General features: G+C 43.8%; 1 protein-coding gene and 1 long non-coding RNA gene across 9 annotated transcripts in view; one reads left to right on the top strand and one right to left on the bottom strand.

The window, feature by feature from the left end:
- Window positions 1-10,034, top strand: part of LOC104690160 — a 314,275-nt gene extending 304,241 nt beyond the window's left edge. For 2 of the 5 annotated variants that reach the window (XR_751932.3, XR_005602168.1), the window contains 3 exons: window positions 5,096-5,240; window positions 7,850-7,940; window positions 8,844-10,034. This is a non-coding gene — a long non-coding RNA (uncharacterized LOC104690160). Of the gene's footprint in view, window positions 1-4,130; window positions 4,327-5,095; window positions 5,281-5,335; window positions 5,373-7,849; window positions 7,941-8,843 lie in introns of all 5 variants that reach the window. The other 3 variants (XR_005602169.1, XR_002045718.2, XR_002045719.2) reach the window with 3 other exon arrangements.
- CTNNA3 (catenin alpha 3) overlaps window positions 1-26,509 on the bottom strand; it is a 430,393-nt gene that overhangs the window by 5,973 nt on the left and 397,911 nt on the right. For all 4 annotated transcript variants that reach the window (XM_019286635.3, XM_019286634.3, XM_010400758.4 and 1 more), the window contains 2 exons: window positions 17,106-17,211; window positions 7,845-7,979 (listed from right to left, as the gene is read on the bottom strand). In XM_019286635.3, the coding sequence (XP_019142180.1) occupies window positions 7,845-7,979; window positions 17,106-17,211 (241 nt within the window). The remainder of the gene's footprint in view (window positions 1-7,844; window positions 7,980-17,105; window positions 17,212-26,509) is intronic.

Genomic DNA, 26,509 nt, shown 5'->3' on the forward strand with positions numbered 1-26,509 from the left:
AAGCAAACCCTCCACTGAGTAACAAAGCTGAAAGGAGGTTAGACAAGAAATGAATTTTGAAACTTTTCAGTTTGTTTACATGCATTGTATTTTTCTCATTTTTGCGAAGTAATTTCATGTCTTGGCAGTAGTGGCGATCCATTGCTATGAAATGTTGAACAATATAATAACTGATATGGGCAGTTATTTTTAATATTCAGAATAACTAAGAGACTCATGACTTAGAATCTGAAGAAACCCTTCTGCTAAGTATTTTCTGTTCGGTGCACTAAGAAATGCTTGTGTTGTCACATGTCAGCAGGAGCTGTAACTCCTGTAGCAGTTAAGTACAAACTCTCCTTATTGCAGAGCACATAGAGAAGCCAGGCTCCCGCTCCTGTTGCTTGTGTGGACATGCAGGTGCTGTCCCTTAGCCATAAGGAAGTGACAGACGTGCCTTCTGGAGTAAAGCTGTGAGGGCCTGCAGAACAACCCTCCCAAAGGGTTCTGTGTAACGTGGCAGTGCCTGAAGCCCTGCCTGGGACACCCAGACTGCTCTGCTGGGAGGATTCTTGGGGTTTTTACAGAGAACTGTAAGGTCTTTCTATCGGAGAACAGATGTAGCAGTTGGCTGTTTACAATCTCCCAAGTTGTATTTACAGTTCAGCCAGTTCTAGGTTTTTCATACAGGTGGAAGCTGAGAACTGAACATCAGAGTTTTTTATCAGTGTTTGAAGTCTGAACTTAAAATTCTTTTGGAAACAAGCTCAGTTATTAAAAATTTATTTTAATTGAAACGCATGGTGCATTAAATACATTCCTAGAAGCAGATTTCCTTTGCTACACTATACTGAGAGACCAAGACTGAATTTTTAATTCTTTGACAGCTACATCTGAAAGTAACACAAGTTCTACATTTTGTGGAGAGCACTGTGTGTCTGAGTAGTGCTGCATTTAAGATAAGGATTCCTCACTACATCGTGCTTTTGATTTTAGCCCTACTTTTTTACTAGGTTTAGCTATTTGCTGTTTTGAATTATTTTATGGTTCTTTCACTAAGGTTTCTATATGAAATAGTCATTGAATCCCTTAAGATTAAAAGTAGCAGAACAATTCGAACAGGTGAATTATTAAGAGTGAAACCTCGACTGTTGAAGACACTGGAGTTTTTGCTGGGCCTTGGCCAGGGTTTTAACACCACTTACTTGCCTTGTGTTCTGATCCACACTTTTTTCCCCACTCAGAGTGTAGTGTTAATTTCGTTTTAATGGAAACGGAGATCTTGGTCTAACAGTGACACCAGAAGATGGGTGTCCAAGAAAGCCCAGCAAAGTTAGAACTGGAAGCACTTGATCACCTGCTGTGCTTGCTCATGCAACTGCCAGGTGACACTCAGAACTTGCCACAGATTCAAGCCAGTACAGCTTAGATAGGAAATAAGCCAAAGAGAGGCCTGCCATGGTGATTCTTTTCTCTGGAACTGTTCCCTCAGTGTTCTGCTCACCTCTTCTTTGCCATGCTCTCCCTCTGGGATATTGGAGAGATTTCATCCCCATTCATGGAAGTGGCCTCAGGAAATCAGCTTCACTGCTTGGATTTCTTTTCAAGGAACTGAGTTTTCCTAAAAACGTGGCTGTTATCTATGTCTGCCTGTCCATCTAGTGATTGCATTGAACACCTCAGGCGTGTCTGCAGTTTGTTCTGGGTTTTTACCCATTTTTCAGGTGGGGAAATTGAATCTAATGGACTAAAAACTAACCATTACCAGAGTCTACTTCAGGCTAAGTAGGATTCAAAGAACTGAAACTGAGTTCTATGATTAGCTCAGGCCTGTGTCCAAGTTAAATGATAAACAACTTACATTAAGGGCTGTGAATTGTTCCTGTGCAACACCATAATGGAGCAGATGCTTAGCCAGGAGGATAGCTCAGCCCCTCCCCATTACTGCTGCTTTCACTTCCAGGGAGGATTTTAAAAAAAGGAATCTATTTTTTTAAAAACAGGCCCTTAAGAAAAAGGGAACAGTAGCTTAATATAAATCCTTTCCTTGCTGTTGAGGAAGAAATTGTTTGTTGCAATAGTCTTTTTACATGCACTGGGGCTAAGGCACATCCTGATTTTGCTAATTAGCAGATTAATCATTACTAGGAAAAGTTAACTGTCATGTAGTGTGCGTTACCAGAAACACTTCTTACTGCTTTAAATTAGTTTTTCTCAGTAGATGCAGTTTGGAAAGCAATAGTAACTGAGCTGTCTGTAAGTGACTGACAGGAAAATCCATCCCTTGCTGTGCTTCCAAAGGCCAGGATTTCTATATACACACACCTGCCAGTGTACACTAGGCAAAAGCAAAAATGGTATAGTGTTAGTAGATAACAGAGTGAAACATTTCTGTCAACTCCAATAGAAGAAAACTTTATTGTATCAGCTCTTGGGGGTTAATGTCAGCTTTTAGAAATTGAGCGATTCAGTATTTTCAGAGTCAAGTACTGAAATACCTAATTTCATACATGGTGTGACGCCCTACATTAACCTCCCACATCCATTCAAACAGCCTGAAGTATGAATTCTCAAGGAGTGCCAAGGCAAATGCCAGCCAGGAGAAGCAAACTGGCTGGACATGGAGCAGGAGCTGTGCCCTGGTGCTCGGGGGCACATCTTTGTCAGAGCAGCCTGAAGCAAGGAAAAAGGGATGCTTTTCTACAAAGTCTGCGCAGCAGTGAGAGCATGGCAGTAGCACTGAAGGCAGAGGAATGAACTACTAGGGACCTGGAGTGACTCAAGTGGGCTGTTAGAGCAGCCCCTATCCCAGTGTGATTCCCAGCTTGCTGCTTTTTGCCCTTTGTTCCTTCCTTCCACTCCTGCTGGGGCTACAGTAAAGCTGTTCTGCCCATCTCAACTTCTCTTCCAGGGGGAAAGCACACCCAGACCCTAACAGGAGCTGAGCACAGTGCCAGCTCCTCTCTGGCAGCAGATGAACCCCTCCCAGCGCAGCGAAGGCGTGGGGCTGTTGGCCAGCTGCCACAGTGGTGCACATTGGCCAAGGCAGCCTTTACCTGGAGTATGGATAGCCAGGGACTGGGACTGTGTCAGCCAAAGGGCTGGTGGCAGAGACCCTCTCTTGTATTTTTCTACCTGCTGGCTTATAGCTTTGCCTCTGTGTTTTCACCTGTGGTTCAGCCTTCAAAGCTGCAACATGTTCATTGCAATGTCGTGCTGGAAACTTGTGATTTAACAGGCCTGGGAACTCAGGAAGGGAAACATACTTCAGTCCAGCCTTGGAGCATGAAGTTAGACACATTAAAGCCACCTCCATTTGGCACAAAAGTGGCCTGATGTCGGTGTTTAAGTTAAAGTCCGGCTCTTGAGATAGCAGGAGGAAGAGCTGAAGATAAATGAGACATCTGCAGGAACAGCAGAGTGGAACAGCCCTCAGTGCACAGGCAAGGCTGGCCAACCTGAGAGGAGGTTTCTGTGCCAGTCAGCAAATTCTGGGATACTGGAACTCTTCAGAGTTTGCTCTTCCAGACCATTCCTTTTTTAAGGTCAAGAAGCTTTGTCTCTCTTGCCAAGTACAATAAAAAATGAAACAGAAGAAGATAACGACTATAAATAGTACAAAACAGAATTACTTCGCAAAGTCAGGGAGCACAACATTAATATGTAAGATATGTTCATTTTCTGCCCTGGGATACAATTCTCTTAAAGCCATTCTAGGAAAAATATCAAACTGGCAAGGTAAGGTGCAAGCCTATCACTGTGCAGTGTTTGTAAGTGAACTATCAGCTTATCTGCATAAATGAATGCATTTACTGTCAATCTGCATACTGCAACTGTTACCCCATTATATTGTGCCTGAAGAGGCACCAGTTTATTCTAATTAATAGAGGGAAATGTCCGTTTCCTGTTTAATCACTCCTAATGAAGACTTAGTGAATCCTCACCATTTGGAGTTGAGCAGCTTAGACTGTGGCAATGTAAGCAGCACTATTTACAAATGTAAGTTTTGTATGGGACTATGAAAGACTAAATAGTGAGCAAGGAATTTTTAATTAATGAAAACAACAAAACTGCAGTGAATGGAGAATGAGAAGCTGATGATCCACATCTCTTCCTCTCTTTTTCTGTACATCTTCTAACCTCCTTAACAGGGCCTGACTAGAAGGAAAGTACTGGAGCTTGGGGACAGACAGTGAGAAAGGCAGACTGCAAGAGTGTGTGGCCTCAAGTCCAAAAGCCACTAAATGAGGAGAACTATCAGCTGGGAAGTCCCCTAAGCATCCCAGCTGCCCCAGAGAAAGTGGCTTATGGACCCACACTAATGGTACAGCCTGCTATGAACTGTAGGTAAGAAACCCTCCAGGGCAGGGGGGCCCAGCACTGCTGCAGGGCAGACAAGGGCACAGGGCATGCAGATCAAAAGCAGCTGAAGAAGACGGAGCTGTGTTTATGAATTTCAGCATAGTTTTTCACATGCATAATGCTCTTTGTTGTCACAGAGCAAGTGCCACACTGAGCTATGGTGGCAGCCAGCAGCACCTCCTCCTCCAGTGCAGGTCATCATGTAGGTGAGAACACACTTGCTGCTGACAGAGACAGAGCTGCCCTTGTGCCATGGCACTGCTTCATGGTGCTATCCAGGGTTAACCTGTAACACCAGTTCAGGGCTCCTTTACTTGCTCCACCACAGCATCATCCTGAACTGGTAAGGCAGGGATTGTGACTTAGCTCTGTTTCAAGAAGATGGTTCTTTCTTTTGCAGAGCTGCAAAGATGTGACACTACAATCTCTGCTCTTCATCCCTCTCTTCCTTCCTCTGAATTGGTCTTTAAGCTTCAATAGAAGGGGGTTTAGGGGTTTTTTTAATGAACTGCTACTCTTGAGAGAAGGAATTTTGCTTGAGGGTGATTTAAATCCAAGATCCTTGTGCACACCTCTAATGGTTGGAGAAGGGAGGTGTGGGGTGAATGTATGACCCATCTCAGCACTGTGCTTTTTATGTGTGGATTCCACCAGCTTGTACTCAGTCATTCTCTATTTGTTTCTCGAAGTGGATTTGTCACTGTAGAAGTTGGTACTGACTCATCTGAATGTGGAAATGTGTTGTTTCTTACAGGAGAGGAGCTTCCCCCCTCAGCTTTTCTAACCCTAATCCTGTCCCAGCTCCTGAAGGAGGTGGAAGAGAAGGAGAGACTGTGAGGAGCCAAGGCCAGACAGAGGAGGGATGCCCAAGGACCAGGGAGGTCATTCCTGGCACACAGGTACATGGCTGCAGGAGGGAGCAAACAATGCAGTAACCTTGTAAGTAGGATTATTTCCTAATGTTGTTTCTGATAGGGTTTTTTTTTCCCTGTAGCAGGTCTTCACCAACCAGAGGATAGATTCAGTTTCAGGTATTTGGAGACTCGTGAGTTTTTTACTTAATGCACAGTAAAACCTTTACTATCTGCAAGCTCAGGGCCTCTTTTTTTTTTTTCTTAATCATCTTGCTGTCTCCTTTTCTGATTCTCATTCAGAAAAGATGAGGACTGGAGAGAATAGAAAATCTAATCCACAAACAAAAAGGTAAAGAAAACAATGTGAGTATTCTACAGCAGAAGGCAGAAAGAGCAAGAACCAAACTTGGTTCCAACATGTGGCTTTGTTGTAACCCACACTGGTCACAGAACTGCTTGTGAAAAGAAATAAGGAAGGAAGAGAAAGCTTTGTTAATGTGCAGCCCTAGTGAAAACAAGTATTGGCCTCAGAAACTATAGAGTCAATTAAAATTACTTAACAGTAGGTTCCAGAGGTTCAGATGTGGTCTCTAAATAATCATTTGAATAGCCAAGCACAAGTATCCTATAGCAATGAGGGTTTCAAATCCCACCTCAGGAAAAAAGGCTTCATTTCTGATTAGTTTATAAACCACATAAAATGTAGTAATAGTTTTATTGAGAGATAAATAGGGATAGGTAGGCCTAGACAGAGGCAGAGATAGATATGTGCAGGTATCAATGGATAGAGAGGTGATACAGAGACAGGTACAGAGAGGTAGACACAGGTAGACACACAGCTCTAGAGAGGGGCAGAGATGAATAGAGACAGCTAAAAACAGCTATTGACAGGTGCAGAGAGGTAGAGCCAAACATGGACAAGGAGAGAGAGAGACTGACATATTGACAGATGGACAGAGGTGCTGACAGAATCTGACAGGTAGAGATAGATATTGACAGATAAAAGACATTTTTGACAGATAGAGGTATGGACAGATACACAGAGATAGTGACAGGTACAGATAGATTGTTAGATTCTGTCAGATGCTGTTAGATTTTGACAGATTCCAACAGATTCTGTTAGATTTTGTCAGATATTGACAGGTACGGAGAGGGAGATTGACAGGTGGAGTAAGTGGAGATGGATAGAGACAGAGACAAGTATAGAGATAGGTATAGATAGGTACAGACGTGTATAGATAAATAGTGATAAATATAGATATATAGGTAGATGTGTCTATATTATAGAGGTGTAGATAGATATATATAGACAGAGATAGGTTTAGACACGTAGAGCTGAATAGTGACAGGTATAGACAGGTACAGATAGGTGTTCACAGGTATGGACCAGGTTTAGATGGATAGAGAAAAGATATAGACAGGTATAGGTAAGTATGGACAGATACAAGTATAGATAGGTATAAATAGGTATGGTTTGATAGGGACATAGGACATAAGCGTAGACAGGTATAGATAGGCAAAGATAGGATAAGACAAATACAGACAGCTGTAGATAGGTACAGATAGATACAGACCCATAGAGACAGACCAGGTATACAGATAGGAATAGATAGGGATGGACAGAGATGGGTAACGTGAGACAGGTGTAAATGGATAAAGATAGAGACAGAGCTAGGTAGACACATGTATAGATTAATATAGAGAGGCAGAGACAGATTAGGTAGATAGATGTAGAGATGGACAGGTACAGATACAGACAGGTATAGATACATATAGACAGACATAGATAGGTATATACAGAGATAGCCATAGATGAATACAGATAGCCAGTGATAGGTACAGACAGAGACAGAGGTAGAGCTGGGGGGAGAGAAAGCTACAGCTAGAGAGAGATACAGAGAGAATTCCAGACTATGTGAATGTGAAGTTCTCTTAAATATAGTGCCAAGTACGTAAAGGGTAGCAATGTGCCTGGTGTCTTACCTGGTTTTGGTGCCATGTAGCAGATTTATACTTGAAATCATAATCCCATGTGCTCCAGGGGTAGTAACACATCACAGAACATGGGAATGTGAAGGCATTTTATGGATGGCTGTGCTGATGCCAAGTGCATAAACATTCCATAAAATCATGAGCAATGTCTTTTCCACCACTAATGATACTTGGCTGTAATGGCACGAATAACTCTTAAAGCAAAATCAAGAAATTCACTCAGGAATCAGGTCACCTTGCTCTTCATTTTATTTTTTTCTGTAGACATGCAGAATGCCCTGCAGCATTTCTTTCTGACCTGGAACTCCACCCCTGGAGTGTCTTTATTGTGTTCAGACACACACATGAGCATATTCCACATGTGTAAATCAGTGCACCAGCATTTTCAAGTGGGTTATAGTTCTTAAAGCCAAACTCCTTCAGAGTAAGAGTGATAACGCATAATGCGGTTGGAGGGTTTAAAAAAAGAAAAAGGTGATTGCTCTTCCTTTAAAGCTGTAAGTCTTGCCTTCACTGTCGTAGGTTCTCGCTGTTAAGTGGGTGTTAGAAAACAGGATTTGGCGTGACACTGGAACATGCTACAAGCACAGGAAAGCCCAACTCAAATGTAAAATGTAGTCTGACTAACAGAGTAATTGATGCCATTTTTCTACTTACTGCAGACATGATGAGCTCTCCACCAAGATTCTGGATTTCCGCTTTAACCTGGCTGCAGATCTTGAGCTGATGGGAGTATAGCTTGATCTGTTCTAGGTAAGCCAGTAAATCCTGCTTACATGACTGGTCTGGGCACTGAAAAGAACAATAAATAAAGCATTTCAGTAACTGCTGGTTCAAAATGATGTCTCAGGAATCACATTAAAACTTCACTGAGGAGTATTCCAATTGCACACTACTGGAGCCTTGCTTTTCACTGCAGCTGTATCAGGCTGCAAAGTTCATTCCTCTTGGGAAGCTTTTCAATGCAACAGTTGGAAGCTCAGATTAAGCCTCAAATTCCCCATGTGCACTCTTGTAGTTAACATTGCTGTGCTTGCCTTAGCAGTATTTCTAAATACACCCCCTTCAAGGTATGGAGTAACTACTTCAACTCCTAAGATAATCTCTATTTAAGAAAATACCTCCACTAACAGTGATGAGGGCAATATAAACACAGATTTTGTAGGCAGTGTAAACATACATGCAGAAACATGTTAACATTTCTGTATCATGCTTTATCTTGTTGTCATCTGATCTGTGGGGGTTTCTGTGTTCCATCCAGCATGTATTCAACTCAATCTGCAGATCTTCTCTAGCAGTGGGAACAGCAAAATAAGAATGTCTTACAGAAAACTCACCGATTGCAGTATTTTTAACAACGCATTTTAAAAATAAAAATAGGGTCTTTCTAACCTAATTTTTGTGAACTCCCAAAATATGTGGAGTACTTGGAGCACAATGGTGCTCTGTGGTACCAGGCCAGATACCAAAGGCTGATTTTCATTGATCTGGCAGAAGAAAGGGATCATAAGGGGAATGGTGAGCCCCTGTTGTGCTCCCACAGCTGGACAGAGTAAGAGTGATAAATAAGCATGAGATCCCTGCAGGTTTTCAGAGCCATGGCTTTGGCCTGTGTGGTACTTACATGATATAAATACAGCTCGTTCCTTTCAACAGGAAACTGCTCAGCTTCGCATATTGAAAAAGCAAAGATACATCCCCACCAACTGCACACTCTCAACAATCACCTGTGGTCTTACTGAAACTTCTGCTCATATGAATTGTGGTCAAGGGATTTAAATCCAAAACCTGCCAGGAGTCAGAAAAAGCACCAACTCTGCTCAATTCCAAAAATATTTCAGCCCCTGGCTTTGCTAAAGAAACAGGATGTGCTCAAAGGGCTGATGTGACGATTCTCCATGGCTGTGCAATGATGTTTGTTAAGCAAGTTCAGGCTTTAGACTTAGCAAAAGGTAACCGTAAATAAGTGTTGCGGTGAACCATGACCAACCCCAGGGCCAAAAAGCCTTAACAGAGCAGCCAAGAGGCTGTGCTCCATGTCTTACCTGTAGCTGCAGCTCTCCCTTTCCCATATTTCTCGTATTCGGTTGTATTTCCAAAGAGTTCTATGTTCTTCAGCAGCTAATTGGTCTGTGTTACTCCTCCCCTCCTACCACTTCCCCCATTGGCTGTAACCCCTTCTCCCTGCCCCAGTAAGACCCCCTGGCTGATGTATCATTGGTTACTGTGTATTTTCTGCGCCTGTTTGTCCGTGCGTGGCTGGTGTTTCCTCGTGCGTTTTTACCCTGCAATAAATGCTCCTCCCCCACGCGGAGTCCCTCCGCTTTATCCTACCCCTTTGCGTGCCCAGCCATCGGGGAGCCAGGTGAACACGAGCAGGTGCTTCACTGGCTTCCCCCGCGCCACCATCGGACTCCAACTGTGCCGCTCGGGGCAGGCAGCAGTTTGCTCGGTACTGGGACAAAGTGCTCGCCCGGGGTCGTACCGTAGCAAATAAGGAAGGTCAGCGTGTACAATTTTAAATTAATAATATGACTTAACATCAGTCCTTACCTCATGTTCTCTTACACCCATTATTGTTTCCTGTATTTGGGCACAGTTTACAACAAAACCAGAAGACAACCTTGACATGTTCTATGCACGGTGTTTTCAAAATACTAGCACATTATGGAAAACTGCCCTAAAATATCTTTGAGTATTCCAGCTTTCTAAACAGTCACTGAGATACGATTATATAAATACTGATTTGGGCAGTCCTTAAAGCAGTGCTTAGGAAGGAAGAAACACTGTTTCATATAATTAATAAAAAAATTATACTTCCAGTCAACTACAATGTAATCCCTTAAAGCATCAGAACTAATTATACCAAGATGGTGTGTATTCCTGGAATGAGATTCTTCCTCCTCCCTTGTTTTTCTTTCCTGAATTACACTTTGATTTTATCCTTCTGGCCAGAAAAACTCAAGGGAAAGGTGTATAGGGTGCCAGTAGAGTGCCTCACCCACTTCAAGCTGTGACAATACCAATTACCAAAGTTCAGCAACAAGAATGATCATTATATAGTACTCTTTTATATAAGAATAGTGTCAGGCTAGTCACAGGTGCTGTCTCCCTTACACAGCTTTACAGAATAAATGTCTACCATTTTTGGAATGCTACAGATGATACACATCAAAGGCCAGGAAACTGCACTCAAGAACAAGGCCTTGAAGTTCTCTGGAAAGAGTTTCAATGCCAGAAGCATTCAAAAAAGCACATGCAGGGCACTGAATAAGAATGTTCTCCTGAAATGTAATTATGCAACTGTACAAGTCTGCGGCATATCCACCACTTCACTATCCAAGGAGATACAGGGCATCTTTGCCCTGCACTGGCCATGCCAAGCCCAGACAGAAAAAGATTTTAATGAATCCTGGTATTTTTTCCTCTGTTACAAACCCAAGGGGTCATTAAAAATTACTCCCAGGAGTGCAAAACAAAGGAAACGGTTTTTAACATGGGGTTGTGAAGTTGACAAAAATCTTTATTACAGAATGGTTATATTAAAAACTTACACAGGTTAAAGAAGTTACTGGACAAATGAATGGAAAAATATCAAGGATTATTTCACATGTCAAGTGTATCAAAAATACATTTGGTTAAGTACATTCTGGTGTGGCTGCTGGAGGCTGGGAGCACCATGAAAGTCACACCATTATCTCTCCAGTTGTGTCAATATTCACTATTAACCCCTGTCAGCAGACAGGAAACAGCCCAAACAAGCCTGAGGTCTGGCCACAACACTTCAGCAGAGGATCTGGCCCAGCCAGGGCCTTGCTCAGCACACACAGCCGTGTTTACTCACAGCCTACACCTCTCTGAGTAGGAACAAGCCCTGCAAAAAATTAAACCTCATGCCTTGTAGCGTATCAGACCAACCATCAACAGATGTTGGGAACAAACGTACTGTAGGGAGGACACTGCAGAAGGAATCTTCTCCCTATTGCTCAGGAGCAGCTGGTACAAGCAGCACCTGCTCACCAGTGAAACCAAACACCAGGCTGCAACAGAAGGACAACTAATAAATGCCGAGTTTCATCATCCCACAGGCAAGTGATGGTTACCAGTCTAGTGCTGCACCCTCCTAACTGTAGAGCCCAGCAAGCTCTGAGAGGTTTTTCCCCACACATCCTGCAGGTAGGGGCTGTTGCTAACAAGGGCTTTCTGTCAGAGCAGCAGCAGAACAGACCTGCATCCCAAAGATGCAGTGGTCTTTTACCTAACAGAATATCCACCAGAACCTCCAAACAATTTGATAAATTAAAATGATGCAGTGATTGAAACCAGCATTCACCATACAAGTGAAAAAGCCATTGGCAGAGCAGTGGCACAAGGGGTGTGGATGCACAGGAGATCCTGACTGCAGACAGTTCTGGGTTTGGTTTGCTCTCAATTCACCCCTTTGCTAACAAAGTCAGTAGCATTTCTCTAGAATCCAAGTCTGGCTTCAAGGGGATCAATATTGGGGATAATCACCCACTACCTACTACAAATGTGTGCTGTGCACAGACAGAAGGCAGCTTCAGTGCTCCACCAGTGGGGTTCCCATCACCGAAAGGGATTATTTACACTGTGCTTCCCTTACCACCTTAATTAGCTCTGACAAACAGGGCCGGCCTGCCTGCCTGGGATCCTAATGGGTGCCAAACAACTGCAACTCTGAGGAGGCTCTTAATACAGACCTCAATCTTCAGCACATTTCATTAGACTGGGATGATGTACTCACTGCCTTCGTTATCTTAGGGCTTCCAGGTCACTAAATAGCAAAAGTCTTCTGACAAAAGGAAATGTCTCCTGATAATGACTTTACAATGCTCTTGTGATTCATGTGCATAGGTTGACGTTGATGCTGTAACTGTGGTTACTTTCACCATTGTTAACTCAGAGCCATTCTAAAAGTGCTGTGACTGTGGACTGAAATACAGCTGAGTTCTGCTAATTGTACCACACTGTATCCCTTGCCTTCAGACACAGGAACAGGGAGCTATAAAAATCTGAAATCAAAGAACAGTTGTATCAGAGAGGTTCTGTTGTGGCTGACAAGTTACACAAGACTGCAAATGCAGTTCTGGTGTGGTTTTCTTTTCTTTTTTCCTAACAAAAAGACACCATGAATGATGCAATTGCAGAGTACCCATTTTCGGTTCTCTGAAATTAGATGGAGTGTAAATCAGAATTGCTCATCTGAAAATGTTTTACAAACAGGAAGAGGTCAAAGAGCTACAGCAGTGATTCTTCATTACACAGTGGTGTGTTCTGTAGGGTCCCTGCTCTGGTCTGAGCTACAGGGAAGAGGAAGGAGAGCAGTGCCTTGGCTTCTCTTCTTGAATGAATGCACTCACATTACCTTGTCCTGGTCACTGCACAAGCACAGGAACAGCTGAGTCCTGGGAACCTGGGCACTGACATGATGGGACCTGATTAAATGGCAGTGTCAGAAGTGGTGACAAATACTGAAAGCACAGGCTAAGCTTGATAGCAAGGAGAGAAAAAGTGTCCAGGAAAGTATGTGCAGGAAGAATGGAAGGACTATCTTGGAAGATCAGTTACTTGAAAATTGAAGCAAATCATACAAATCCTTTTTTCTACATAGTAGAAATTCTACATAATTTGGATGTTAGTAAAAGGCAACATGTGAAATACCCCACTATAAAGTCTGAATGCTGCTCAGGAAGGCACTACTGGCATTCATGGTTTAGTCTGGGCACCAAGTTCCTGAAGGGCTTATCCAGTTTGGCCCAAATTCAGAGAACAATTATTTGCTAGCTCAGAGGAATGTAAAGTTTATTTTATTTTAAGACCCCAGGAGTGCACGGCATAGGAACCCTAGCAAAACAACACCTAAGAAAATTAATTTGAAAATACCTTTGAGATTAAAAAAAAACCACCACAATGGGAAAAGAGCTTTCTAAGTTAAAGGATACTTGGCACAGCCAAAAAAGGTTACAGAATTTAGAAGATCTCTAGCCACCCAAGGAATGAGAGGATCATACTAAGAATATCTGTAATAGGAGCAATAAAGCAAGATTGTCTTTTTTACTAAGTTTGACACCGATCTAGCACTAATTGCAGTTGTGTTCACCACAACTAAAAGGGCTGCTTTGGATCATCTTTTGGTTTGATTTGTGTTTGGGTTTTTCAATTGCATCTGCTCATTTGGTTTTAGTGCATGTAATGTAAAATCGCATCTAAAATCCAAGCTACACCTGTAAGTAAGGACTGCCCTTCAGATGCACAGAACAAATCCCAGGGGTCAGGTGGCTCCCAGGTGTCAGTCGTGTGCAGCTCTGAGCCAGGGCAAGCGGAGGGGGTTGGAGTGAATTCAGAAAAAGGTTACAATAACCTGAATGATGTCACATTTCCCAGCAGCTCTGTGGGGACACACGAGTTACCACCACCAGCGGTTCACACTTTGTCCTCATGCTGATTTGTTCATGTTTCTAGTCTGGAGTCACTGTAATAACACAGCTGAAATCTTTCTTTCCTAAAAGAAATGTTTCAGTGAGAGTGGATTCCCTGTCCTAAAACCAGCAAGAATTTATGACCCTTACTCATCTTTGGCTTTGCTATCACATAGTTTCCTGCAGTGTGTAAGTGACAGGGTTGAATTTTAATCTGTAACAGATAAAATCTTGAAAGGAGCTGTTGGTCCAGTGCTGGAAAAATACATGTCAAGATCAGGAATGGGGAGTCCAGACATTTTACGTATTTTTCCACAAATCTAATCACAACTGTATAGATGCAAAGTAGAAATTGTTTGTCTTGTTATCTGGAATTCAAGGAGACTAATGACAACCACTAACTGACTGGTGTTGCTTCCTAGACAATAGAAAAGCAAGCACTGAATATGAAAATAAAGAGTGAAGGGAAGAGAGAGAGCACATGAGGGTGTGGAAATAGTTGACTGCTGTGCTGCCCTGGACCTGAAAGGCAGCCACACAGGAAAGAAATGCTTCAGATATGACACTTGCACACAGCCATTTCCTGCATTCCTCTATTGGTCTTGTAGGGCCCAAACCCAACCCAGCCAGCCTGCTGAGGAGGCTGCAGGTGTGCTCAGCTGCCACTGCAGCTCCCTTAGCCAGGCTGCTGAGTTACCTTGGTCCTTCTGGGCTGGTCTGGGGAGAGGTTGGGCCATCTGCTGATTTAAAAATCCAACAGAAATAAAGCACACCTTCCAGCTCTAACACTGCATTTCATGGTGATAAATAACTCTTACAAAGGCAAAACCAAAAATCACCTTGAAACTGCAGATTTGCAGAGGCCAAAACAGCTGGGGGGGGGCAGAGAAGGAAGGTACAGCAAAAGCATGGAATCAGTAACTCTGCAGAGGGTGGAAAACAAATCATTCTGCAGCCAGACAAGTCAGTGCTCTTCCTTAGCTGGTGCTGAGACCAAGCACCTGCTCAGAGCAGCAGAGCTTCTGTGCCAGTGCCATCATCTTGTGTTCCCACAGCTCACCTGGAACAGCTCTGGTTGCTGCCAGGTTATTTACCAAAGTCAGTCAGGAGAGGACGAGATTGCACCTCTAAACTGCTGCCTCCACAGCTGGCCTGGCTTTGCCTGGCATGGAGTTCATGTTCCCCTCAGTGGCTGGCCCCGTGCGGTGCTGGATTAAGTATGGGAAGGAAGTTGGTAGCACAAGTGAAGGACCTTTTTCAGTGTCCCACGCTCTGCCAATGAGCAGTCACAAAAAGCTAGGGGGGAGCATGGCCAGGACAGGTGACCCAAACTGGCTGAAAGCTATTCCATTCCAATTCCATGGAGTGTCAAGCCCAGTATGGACACTGAGGGCGACTTACCTGGAAGGGGCCAATCGCTGTTCAGGGACAGGCTGGGCATTGGTCAGCATGTGCTGGGGAATTGTGTTGGGCACCACTTCTTTCTCCCGGTTTCAGTCCTCTCTCTCCCTCTCTTTCAGCATCAATATTACTACTACTATTACTATTATATTTTGTTTAAATTATTAAGCATTTTATCTCAATCCGTGAGTTTCCTCCTTGTTCCAGGAGTAGGTGACCAAGCAGCTTGTCATGGGTTAGCAAAGCATAGTCCTGGAAGGGATGTTCTTGCAAAGGGGTTCTTACAGCTTCCCCCCATGACCTGACCGAACCTATCAGCGGCCAGTTTGAATATGGACAATTCTCTAAGCCACTTCAAGTTGTGACCGCCTCTGTGATCCACACTTAAGAATAGACAAACCCCCACAGCTCTCTCTCTCTCGTTTCCGGTGCTGGGACAGGTGCCTGTGGACCCCGTGTGGGGGCCAGTGGGCCCAGCCCAGGCCCTGCTCAGACCAGGCTGGGCCGGGCCACGGCCATCCTGGAGCCGATGGGCCCTGTTCCACCCGCAGAACCCCCCGACAGTCCTGCTGTGGGCAGCCAGAGCGGCCCAGCTCCCCCTCTCCAGTGTGGCCAAGATTCAGCTGAAGCTGCCCTGCTGTCCAGCAAAGATCATGTGACCAACAGCGATAATCGACATTCCAGCTGCAAGGCCGAGGTGAGATTAACCCTTTTAGTGCTGTAAAGAGCTGAAAACCTGAGGGAGAAGAAAGAGGAGATGCTTAAAGCTGAAAGTCTGTTGTGAAGCTATGATATATCAGAGTATCCCGTTGTAATTTCATGAAGATATGGGGGGTGGAGCGTTCAACTTGTGATCAAAAGCACCTGCGCTGAGATAGGCAGATGCTGATGCAGCTGTAATTTCATGAGAAGTTTGGACAGGGAGAGATGGACCAGATGAGGACTTTGGCTCCAAATGGATAAGGAGAAAACCTCAGTTCCTAGAGGTCCTCCCAGAGATAGTCCTAGAGATGAAGATGAGGAAGACCCTTTGCTGCCAGGGAAGGCAGAGGGCCTCTGTTCTTAGAGATGAAATGCTCCCAGAGATGGGTGAACTTTTGTTTCTGAACGGCTCAACCTTAAAATTTTACCCCAGTAATTCAAGAGTGGACTCTTGAAAGCAGTTGTGGGAAAAGCTGGAAGTCGGGGGAAGGGACTCACATGAGAGCAGAGAACCAACCTGGTTGGCTGTCTCGTTGTGATAATGTTTTCATAGCATGGGCAAGAGAGACTCCTCTTCCTAAATGGACTGAACAAGGTTATTATGGAAGTGGTAAACAGACTGAACATCTCAAGGGTTGTCTTTTTACATTGTCAGTGGGAGAAGGGAGAAAGGTGGGGGGAGGAGAAGAGTTATGAAGGTGTGGTATGAATTTTTTTCTTCTTTTAGGTCTGTTAATAAACTTCTTTATATTCTTTCAAGTTTGGTGCCTGCCTTGCATTTCTCCTAATTCTTATCTCACAGAAGGTAAACAGTAATGAGTATTTTGGACCAAACCACGACACAGCTGCATCGTACTCAGTTGCCATCTGGGGTTAAACCAGGACAACAGCTTTTTATACAACTATTTATATACTAACATATACCTTTATATATATATATATTTATATATATATATATATATATATATGTATGTATATATAAAAGCAGCTACGAATATATGTATTTTAAATATGCATGCATATACTTGTTCATATATACTGTGTCTAAAATGCTGCATTCACAGCTTAAGGGAGCTCACAAATATTCAGAGACATGTACAAATGCATGTGTAGATCAATGCATGTACCTAGACATGTGTGATATATGTACACATCCATTTCAGTGTGTACACAAACAGACCACTGATACAAATGGAGAAGAGAATCCTCACAGAGACTCAGACAAGATCTGTATATGTGGTGCCTCAGAAGAGGGGAACAGGACGACAGGCAGCTCTAGAAGTGCCACAGGCACTCCTGTAAGTGACCTTGGGAGGTGTCAGGTGTGTGTGGCTGACAGGGACAGAGTTCCCACAGTGCTCCATCAGTAACTCGCCTGGTCAGCGATGAGCCGTGCCAGGATGTCCATGCGCGAGCCCGACTCCGAGATCATCTTGGCTGCGTTGATGACATCAGATGTGTGCTTCAGTGGGCCTCTCCCCCTGCAGAGGAAACACAAACTGAGAATGAATCACAGCCATGCAAACTAGGTGCTGAACAACTCAATTAAACAAATCCATACTCAGGTGACAGAAATTAAATCCACCCCCCCCCCCAACCATTTTGCATGTCCCACAAATTTGTATTGTTTGGCATCAATGGGATGATGCAGAAGTACCAGAAAGATGTCCCACAGTTTCTCCATACTGAAAGCACAACCCATGCCAAATCCTGATTTTAAGAAGTTTCTCAAGCAGTTTGCTTTTCCCAGGGTTATATGAAGTTCCTTTCCCTTCCATGAATTTTCTAGTAATATGTTCAAAGGAAGTTCAGCTCAGTGTGGTGTCATTATGGATAGCTGCTCAGAAAAATAGTGGGGTTGGTTTGGTTGGGGTTTTTTAAAATTCAGTTGGTATACCCAAGCACCAGTGATGTATGAACATCATTGTATGAGATGTATGAACAGGGCTGCAAATCAACTTGCACACGCCACTCAGAACACAGATATGCCATATCTGAAAAATACTTCCCAAACAATTTCAGAATTTCAATCTAGGAAAACAGTCAAGTTCCTGTGAACAGTCTGCCAAAAAGTCAGCCTCTTACTCTGTATGCTCCCCTCCCAAGCCCAAAAAGCTGCTGTAATTACAGGAGAACGTTTCTAGGAACTAAGAAGTAAAATGTGAATATTTAAGGCAGGAAATATGACAGCCATTTTTTTCACATTTGCTTGAGCCTCAGCCTCCTTAGTGCTGAAACACTTCAGCAAAACTAAAATTGACATTTAATTGTACTTCATGTATGTATAAAGTGAGCAATGCTCCTGAACTCAGCTTTGCCTTCCAACTTCTTTGACACGAATACTTTTAGTTTTATTATGCATTTAATTCCTGAAGGCCCCAAATCAATTTCCAAGTTCTGCACTAGACAAAGGAAGTAGACAACATGAAAAAAATTAATGTGACTCATTTTTCAAATGAGAAGACCCTTTTCCTCAAAGTCAGTATGGTTTCATGTATGAAGAACATTCCAGTAAAAAACTCATTTAGCCTAAAAATATTATAGTATGGACCTGTACAAACAGTGCAGTCAGGAAATGATAGTGATGACAACACAACATGGCAGATAATGTTTAATCTCTTCTTGATTAATCACACTGCTTAGCAAAGAACTCCTTGGGGGAAAGCATACTTTAATAATTATAGTTCCTAGTTCTCAAGTCTGGAAGCCCACATTTGGAACAACCTAGAATCAGATATTTTACACATGATTTTTCTACAGAAAGGCACCTTTTTGTTATGTCAAACCTCCTTGGCAGATTGATCACTGTATAAAAGTAACAGTGTATGTGGGGAATGAACTTGCAAACGCAATCCCCTGTAGCTAGGAATCAGTACTCGAACCCTCACTCATACCCTTCATTTGCCTTTCCTGGTCTTTCCCCTTTGAATCCTTAGTTGTACAACCCAATTCTTACGAGTGCATACTGACTCTTCCCACCATTCCAGGCCACTGGTTCATTGCTATTTGCACTGCAGCAGCTCAAAGGCCAGAGGCTTGTCAGGCATCCACAGCACATCCTTTAGGGGCTCCACAAACTGCCAGCAGCCCAGTACCTTCCTGGGAAGGTCCAACCCAGGCACCAGCCAAGCAATACCAAAGGGGAACACAACCCAGCATTAAAATGGCCAGGAAAGGAGAGATGGCAGGAACAGTTCAAGCCATTTCTGCTAAGGTAACTCTTGTATCATCAGCAGCTTTGCTGACATTTGAAGCTAGCTTAGTATTTTGAGGGTAAGTTAGTTAATTAAACTAGCCATTTTCTTGTACCATCAGAGATCTAATGAGAATGAAGCAATTCCACCCCAAAAAAATTACTTCAGAAAGATGAAAATGAAGTATTACTTTTCACCACAAACACAGCCACCATGAGAACTGCTAGAGGGACACTCAGCAATGACTGTTCTGGAGTCTTCTGCTCCGCTTGGCATCTACTGCACCAATGGTTCAAGTTCTCCACTACAGTCCCTAAGAAACATGGAGTGTGATGCTTCTGAGCAGCCAGCCACAGCTCAGTCTTGAAGTAAATGTTAAATAGTTAGGAATGCTGCGGCTTTGTATTAAAAAGTGCTGAAACCCCAGCACATCATGGTGTAGGTACAAACACAACCAAGAACTACCTGTGCTGCTTTTTTTACCTTCATGTAAAATCCAAAGCCTCTCACAAAGCACAGGCTTAGCTGCCTTGGGGTATGGCATCATAAGCCACTAGTCCCAGTTTATGATGTTGGGAAATTCTGAGTACTTTGGAAAGAATACTTGGGAAAGTACACCAGATATGCTGAATCACCAGCCAAAGGGAAGAAACAGAGAGAAAAACCAAAAAAACTGAAACAGGATGCTAGTTCAACTGCAAACAGTAAATTTGGATGTAAGTAATCTACTGCTTAGGAAGAGAGCGTCTCTATAGTATTTCTGTACAAAGCCAGAGGGGTTATTTCAGTGGGTCAGTGTGAACAGGAGTCCCTGAGGCAGAGCTGCTGAGAAAACAGCAGATACCACACCGAGGTTCACACACAGGTAATATCCTAAACAAAGCTTTGCTGCCACTTTCCCTATTTTGGTAAGACTGCAGCTGCAGGGTCTGTGGGGGTTTCCATGAAGAAAGCTTAGACACAACGGAAGGCTGTGCAAAAAGGATGATTACATGTCAAACATACGGAGAGACAGAAGGGTTTACTCGCACAACAGTCTGGAGGTTTGGAGTGGGACAAAGGAGGAATTGTGAGCAGGAGAGGCTGTGGGACACACGGAGATGATGTGGTTGCTGGGGAGGTGGTTCCAAGCCCACCTTCTGGAAGAGCAGTCTCAGGGAGGTGCAGAGCAGCCATGTGGCTGTGCCACCACTGCCAGTGGACAAGACCAGACAGGCATCTGTTCTGAGGGTGGGATCATTTCCATCCTCTGCTGAGGGCTCTTCAGTCCAATGATTTTATTGTTGGAAATCTAACAATGAAGTTTCATGGGTTTTGGTGAATTACTACCAGTTTCAATGCACGTTGCCTTCTAATGCTAGCAGTGCAGCTGTGCACTTCGTGAATTCCCACTTTTCCTGATTTAGCACCAAATCAGCAGATTCAGAATGCCACTAACTCAGATTAACTCCCTGAATCCAGATGTTAGAGACACAAGAAGTCTATTAAATCATCTAGGTTGTTTTCCCCAGCCACTGTGCAGCTCCCTACCAGTTTTATATGCACTTGCATTTTTTTCTGGCAAGTTTCAAGTATGAGAAAACACTTTGCTTGAAGGCTGTTTCCCTGAGCTATCCATCTCACTCTCTGGAACGCTTTTCCAGATACTTCACTTAGGTCTCTCTTTGTATCATTGTAATAGCATCCCTTTCTTCCTACAGACTGAGTCCCTGATCCTCCTCCACCACATGCTGAAGCATCCCAAATTATGGTGGATAGTGCAGACCTGCATGCAATAGCTCATGCACCTACAGCTGTTAAAGAAACAAATATAAAAAAACTTTTCTGCCAAGTACCATCTGCTGGTCAATAACATCACAAAATTTCTTCATTGTGGAGTTTTCCACCTTCTCCCCTAAAGAAATTCTAATTTTTCTGCTATGGAAACCATGGAATTTTTTAAAAACATTTTTTTCAAGTCAGCTTTAATCTTACTATTTTTTCCCTGCTTCCAGTCTCTAACATTTAAGGCCAAACTTCAGCTCACACAGTCAGTTACTGAAGTTCTTCCCCAGTGACTTCACAGAGTTCATAACCTACAACAGTAGACCGTGGATTCATTCCATGGAAGATCTAATACATCTGTTTTCCTCATACCTCACTATTTCCAAGCATAAAGCCTTACAGGCTGAGCAAGCTGAGAACACATTGAAGGCTATGAAAAACAAAGGAGAGACAAAGTACTGTATTTACAAGCAATTATATCTCCCAAAGGTAATGATGGATTGTTACTAGAGCTCAAATCACCTGCTCTATCCAACAACAAAACTGGAAATAGGCCATAAATAATATAGAGAGAGACATCCAGGTAAGTGTAACAAGGCAGAAAATGGATTATGTACAAAGAAAGCAGTTTGGAGTATCTCCACAAAGGTACAGGAGAAAAAAACCCAAAACTTCACCTCAATGTTTCTTGAAAGGTCAATCATAGGAGGAAAGAAGTTGGACTGTGTTAATTAGTACAACACAAGGGTTTGGGGTAATTGTGAAAGAGAGCCCGAAGCCTCTCAAATCTAATTCTTGCTCCAAGCCAGGACAAACCGAAGAGCAACTCCATCCCTGTCTGCCTAAACTTAACCACAGCAATTAGCAGACATGGCCATGGGGCATTACCTTCTGTTTCACACTGGAAGTTCACTCTGAAAAGCAGTGATACTCATGATTCTTACAGTAATGGAAACTTCTACTTCAAGTCCAGAAAGTCTTTGCCATCACCTTTTCCAGGAAGAGAAAGTCTTCTGTCTGCAAGCAAAGCCGGTGGCTTCCCCCTACATGCTGTGCTCCCCTTAGCAGATGCTCTGTACCTGGTGTGCAGCAGAAACAGCCAGAGGGGCTGCAGAAACAGCCAGAGGGGCTGCACTGAGCAGTGGCTGCAAAACTCCCACCTCACACCCCCAACACACAGCCACATTTCACAGTGCTCCATGGCAGGAGCTGAAAGCTTCACCGGCAGCTCCAACACACAACCCCAGTGGCCACAGCCACTCTCCAGTCCTGAGCTCTGGGCTCTGACCATTCTATGCCATTATGCCTAGTTTGTAGGTCCTGACAGCTCCCACTGTAACTGCAGGTTTTCCAGGGGCACTGCAGAAGAGGAACAACTCCAAACCCAGCAGTGCATCTCTCTGCTACTCCAACCTGAGCTCAGCAAAGGATCAGGTCTGGCAATCCCAGCCAAACCCAGGCCAGTGTCCACCTGAGCAGCCCCAGTCTGGAGCACTGTTAGGGCCGGAGGAGGCCAACTGCTGGCAAGGCAGGGCTCCGTGGTGGTAGGAGTGGACCAGGATGTTTCCTGAGGTGAAGAAGGTCACAGCTCCCATCCAAGAGACAAAAGTGTTACTTCAAGGCACATGAAGTAACATGTCCTGAGGAAAGTGCATTACTTACAATGCTGTGCAGTTGTAGAAGGCACAGCCATTACCTTACTCACAGAAAGATACTCCTATAAATAATAATTACCTTTTATAGACACTGTTGTAGTTAGTTAATTCAGTTGTCACCACATTCTGAGGTACCATTTGTACCTCCTGCAGTTCTTCCCCAAACACACTGTGTGTTTCTCCTTTCTTCTGCCTCCCACTGCTGCCCTGCAAAACACTTGAGTACTGGCATGGTAGGAAATCTGGATTCCAGTCACACATTCTGATCTCTATTCCACGAGCTGTTTCTGAAGTTTGCTTTTTCTTTTATTAACCCAGTGATTGTGTGCAGTCCTGGGAGCGGGGATAAGGAAGCAGGATTCACACCTCACTCATTACAAATGCTCTAAACTTAACTGAGTGAATCTTTTTCCTGCAGATCACTTTGCCTGCCCCTCCCAGCTGAATGTACATAGTTTTAGATTAAATCTGTGAAGGGCTTGGTGTTCAAGGATGAAAAATTACGCTTTTTAGAATCATGGCTATAAACAAAAATCCATTTTATTACACCAGGCTGCACATCCCTATCAGTTACACCTACACAAACAGGAGGCAGCAGAGCTTCTCAGGAAATCCATGTGGGGAAAAGGTAATTGGAGATTGTACAGGTGAATCCCAGAGCTGACCTCTGCCAGTTCGTTATAGCTGTACACACAAGAGCAAGGAGGATTTTAGTTTCACACATCTTCTGTCCCTGTCTGGGTTTACAGGTTTGGAAATCAGGAGAAGAGAACTCTTAATGGTGGCAAAACTGAAGGCCAAGCCCCCACTCAACATTTACAGGTGCAATGGCTGAAGCAGGTCTATTTCTTAACAAAATAAATGTAATACAAATGAAAGTGTAGCCAGATGAGAAAAGGGCAGTGTGAAAAAAAACATTAAAAGGCATGACATAAAAAACCATAAACTTAATGTAATAAATAGCATTTTGTAGGTAGAAATACCTTTTGTAAGTAAAGGAATTTAAGACTCGGAAAAATATCTGGATTCTATGGACCCAGGAATGGAACAGTGAAGTTTCAGGCAGTGTGAACACAGCTTATATATGTATCTGTCTGTTCTGTATTTCTGGAAGTGAAAATGGGGTTAATACTGGAGTTTCTTTTCCTTTCTGCCCTCCTGCACTGTTAAGACATGAGGCCTGCATCTTCCTCCAAGAGGAATAAGGGAGAGGAGGTCCAAAAGCACAGGCTTTGTACTGCAAGAGTGGGGTGATACGCACAAACCCAACCTGAGTATTTTGTAAAGGAGTGTTGCACACGCTGTTCTGGGTAATACTGGTTTGAACTGGGTTGGTACCTTTCTGACTGTGCAGAAGCCAGCCCCTGACCCTGCCCTTCTGAACCTCTTGGCAGCAATGCCAGCAGAGCAGCTGCCCTGTTTGCTTGTCAGTTCCAAATGGTGTCTGCTGAGGGCAAATAAATCCTATCAATTTGCAATCAAACAGGGAGCATGCAGAATATAACAGAGATGAGTAACAGCCCACATGATTTTTCAAGCATAAATATTGTCAGACTAACAGAAAATAAGCTTTTATGGCTTCTGGAAAGATTAGAAGCTGTAAATACCATGTATCTTCAGGCAGGGTTCTGAAACCTTCTCCTGTTGCATTTTCATGAACTGCCTATACAATACATGGAAAATAGATTAAGTCATTGCTAAGGAGATGCCAAACTTGGAAGATCACACTCCACGATGGACTGGTTATCAAAGGGCCACTGTCACAGTGGAGAGCAAAAGAGAAGGAACCTGGTTTCTCTGGGACCTGCCTTGCTGTCCGAGCTGCTCAGTTCTTTATTCATAACTTGAATGAAGGGAATACAGAGAATGCCTAATGAACTTACATTTGATACTGATGTGGAAGAAGAAGGAAATAGGCTAGGAGGCCAGAGCTGGAATTAAGAATTACCTGAGAAAAGCAGGAAGAAAAAGTAGATGCAATGAAAAAAAATACATGCGCCCTCATGTAGGAAAATCAAACCCAGAGATAAACATGGAGAGTCAGTCCCTACACAGCAGGACAGTGAGAGGCACTGAGTTTTAGTGGATCACAAATTCATCAGGAATCAGCACTTGCTGCAGAAGAAAAGGTAATGGGAAAGTGGCGAATACAGAGAAGAAATAAACAATCTGCTCTTTTTTATAGTGTCATGGGTTAGCTAGCATAGTCCCAGAAGGGATGTTCTTGCAAAGGGGTTCTTACAGCTTCCCCCCATGACCTGATCGAACCTATCAGCGGCCAGTTTGAATATGGACAATTCTTTAAGCCACTTCAAGTTGTGACCGCCTCTGTGATCCAAACCCCCCCACAGCTCTCTCTCTCTCGTTTCCGGTGCTGGGACAGGTGGCTGCGGGCCCCGTGTGGGGGCCAGTGGGCCCAGCCCAGGCCCAGGCCAGGCCACGGCCATCCTGGAGCCGATGGCCTCCCTGTTCCACCCGTGCCCCCCCCGCCCCCCCCCCCACTGCCTTGCTGTGGGCAGCCGGAGCAGCTCAGCTCTCCCCCGTGTCCACTGCGATAAGCCACATTCCAGCTGCAAGGCCAAGGTGAGATTAACCCTTTTATTGCTGTGAAGAGCTGAAAACGTGAGGGAAGAGAAAGAGGAGATGCTTAAAGCTGAAATTCTGTTGTAAAGCTAGGATATATCAGAGTATCCTGCTGTAATTTCATGAAGATATGGGGGGTGGAGTGTTCAGCTCGTAAGCAAAAGCACCTGCGCTGAGATAGGCAGATGCTGATGCAGCTGTAATTTCATGAGAAGTTTGGACAGGGAGAGATGGACCAGATGAGGACTTTGGCTCCACACAGGAAAGGAGAAAACCTCAGTTCCTAGAGATGCTCCCAGAGATAGTCCTAGAGATGAAGATGAGGAAGACCCTTTGCTGCCAGGGAAGGCAGAGGGCCTCTGTTCTTAGAGATGAAATGCTCCCAGAGATGGGTGAAGAGAACTTTTGTTTCTGAACGGCTCAACCTTAAAATTGTACCCCAAAAAACTTCAAGAGTGGACCCTCGAAAGCAGTTGCGGGAAAAGCTGCAAGTCGGGGGAAGGGACTCACATGCGAGCAGAGAGACTCCTCTTCCTAAAATGGACTGAACAATATTTGGAAGTGGGCGGCTGTCTCGTTGTGATAATGTTTTCATAGCACGAGCAAGAAGAGACTTCTCTTTCTAAATGGACTGAACAAGGTTATTATGGAAGTGGTAAACAGACTGAACATCTGAAGGGTTGTCTTTTTACATTGTCAGTGGGAGAAGGGAGGAAGGTGGGGGGAGGAGGAGAGTTCTGAAGGTGGTATAATTTTTTTTTTTCCCCTTCTTTTAGGTCTGTTAATAAACTTCTTTATATTCTTTCAAGTTTGGTGCCTGCTTTGCGTTTCTCCTAATTCTTATCTCACAGACAATAAACAGTAATTAGTATTTTGGACCAAACCACTACATATAGTAATGAGGTCTCTCTAGGAGAATTCATAGAAAGACGTAAGATTTCATTTAGGAAAGAGAAGACTGCCAACAGAACGGATTAGGTTTGGGTTTGCTTCTTAAGCTTCAGCTATTCCAGTGGAATAGGCACTAAGGCTCCTCCTGTTCAGTGGCAGTCGCTGGTGCTGTGCACAGGGAACTTGTGGCACTCACACAGAACAAGGTGCAGCGCCAGTGACATCCCGTCCAGTATCAGCTGTGGCACATCCTGTCCCACAGGCATCTGTCCTGTCATAGTGGCCACCCAGTTCCTGGGAGCTGTACTTCCATATGTTCCCCTTCTCCAAGACAGAATGATAATGCAACTCTGGCCAAAGAAACATTGAAAATGAAGGCCAGTGCAAAAATCCACGGGATTAGTTGAAGGCTTTACACCACTGTGGCAGTGAAATGGGAATGGAAAATTACTGTTATTTACAGCAATTTTTTTACATCAATACAACTTAGATACTCATTGTTGATCTTACATTGGTAGTTTTCTATCTGGGTCATCCTTCTCTCCCCAAGTCCCCCATGCTTTCACCATCTCTACAAAATGAGGCCAAGCTCTTATTTAGAAAGCTTTGCTTTATGAGGCATCCAGTCATTTGTTTTTGTTGCTCTTACTTGCTGTATTGTGCAACCCAAGACCAAACTACAGCAACCAAAA

The sequence above is a fragment of the Corvus cornix genome, chromosome 6 (genome assembly GCF_000738735.6).
Source record: "Corvus cornix cornix isolate S_Up_H32 chromosome 6, ASM73873v5, whole genome shotgun sequence".
Lineage (NCBI taxonomy): Eukaryota > Metazoa > Chordata > Aves > Passeriformes > Corvidae > Corvus > Corvus cornix.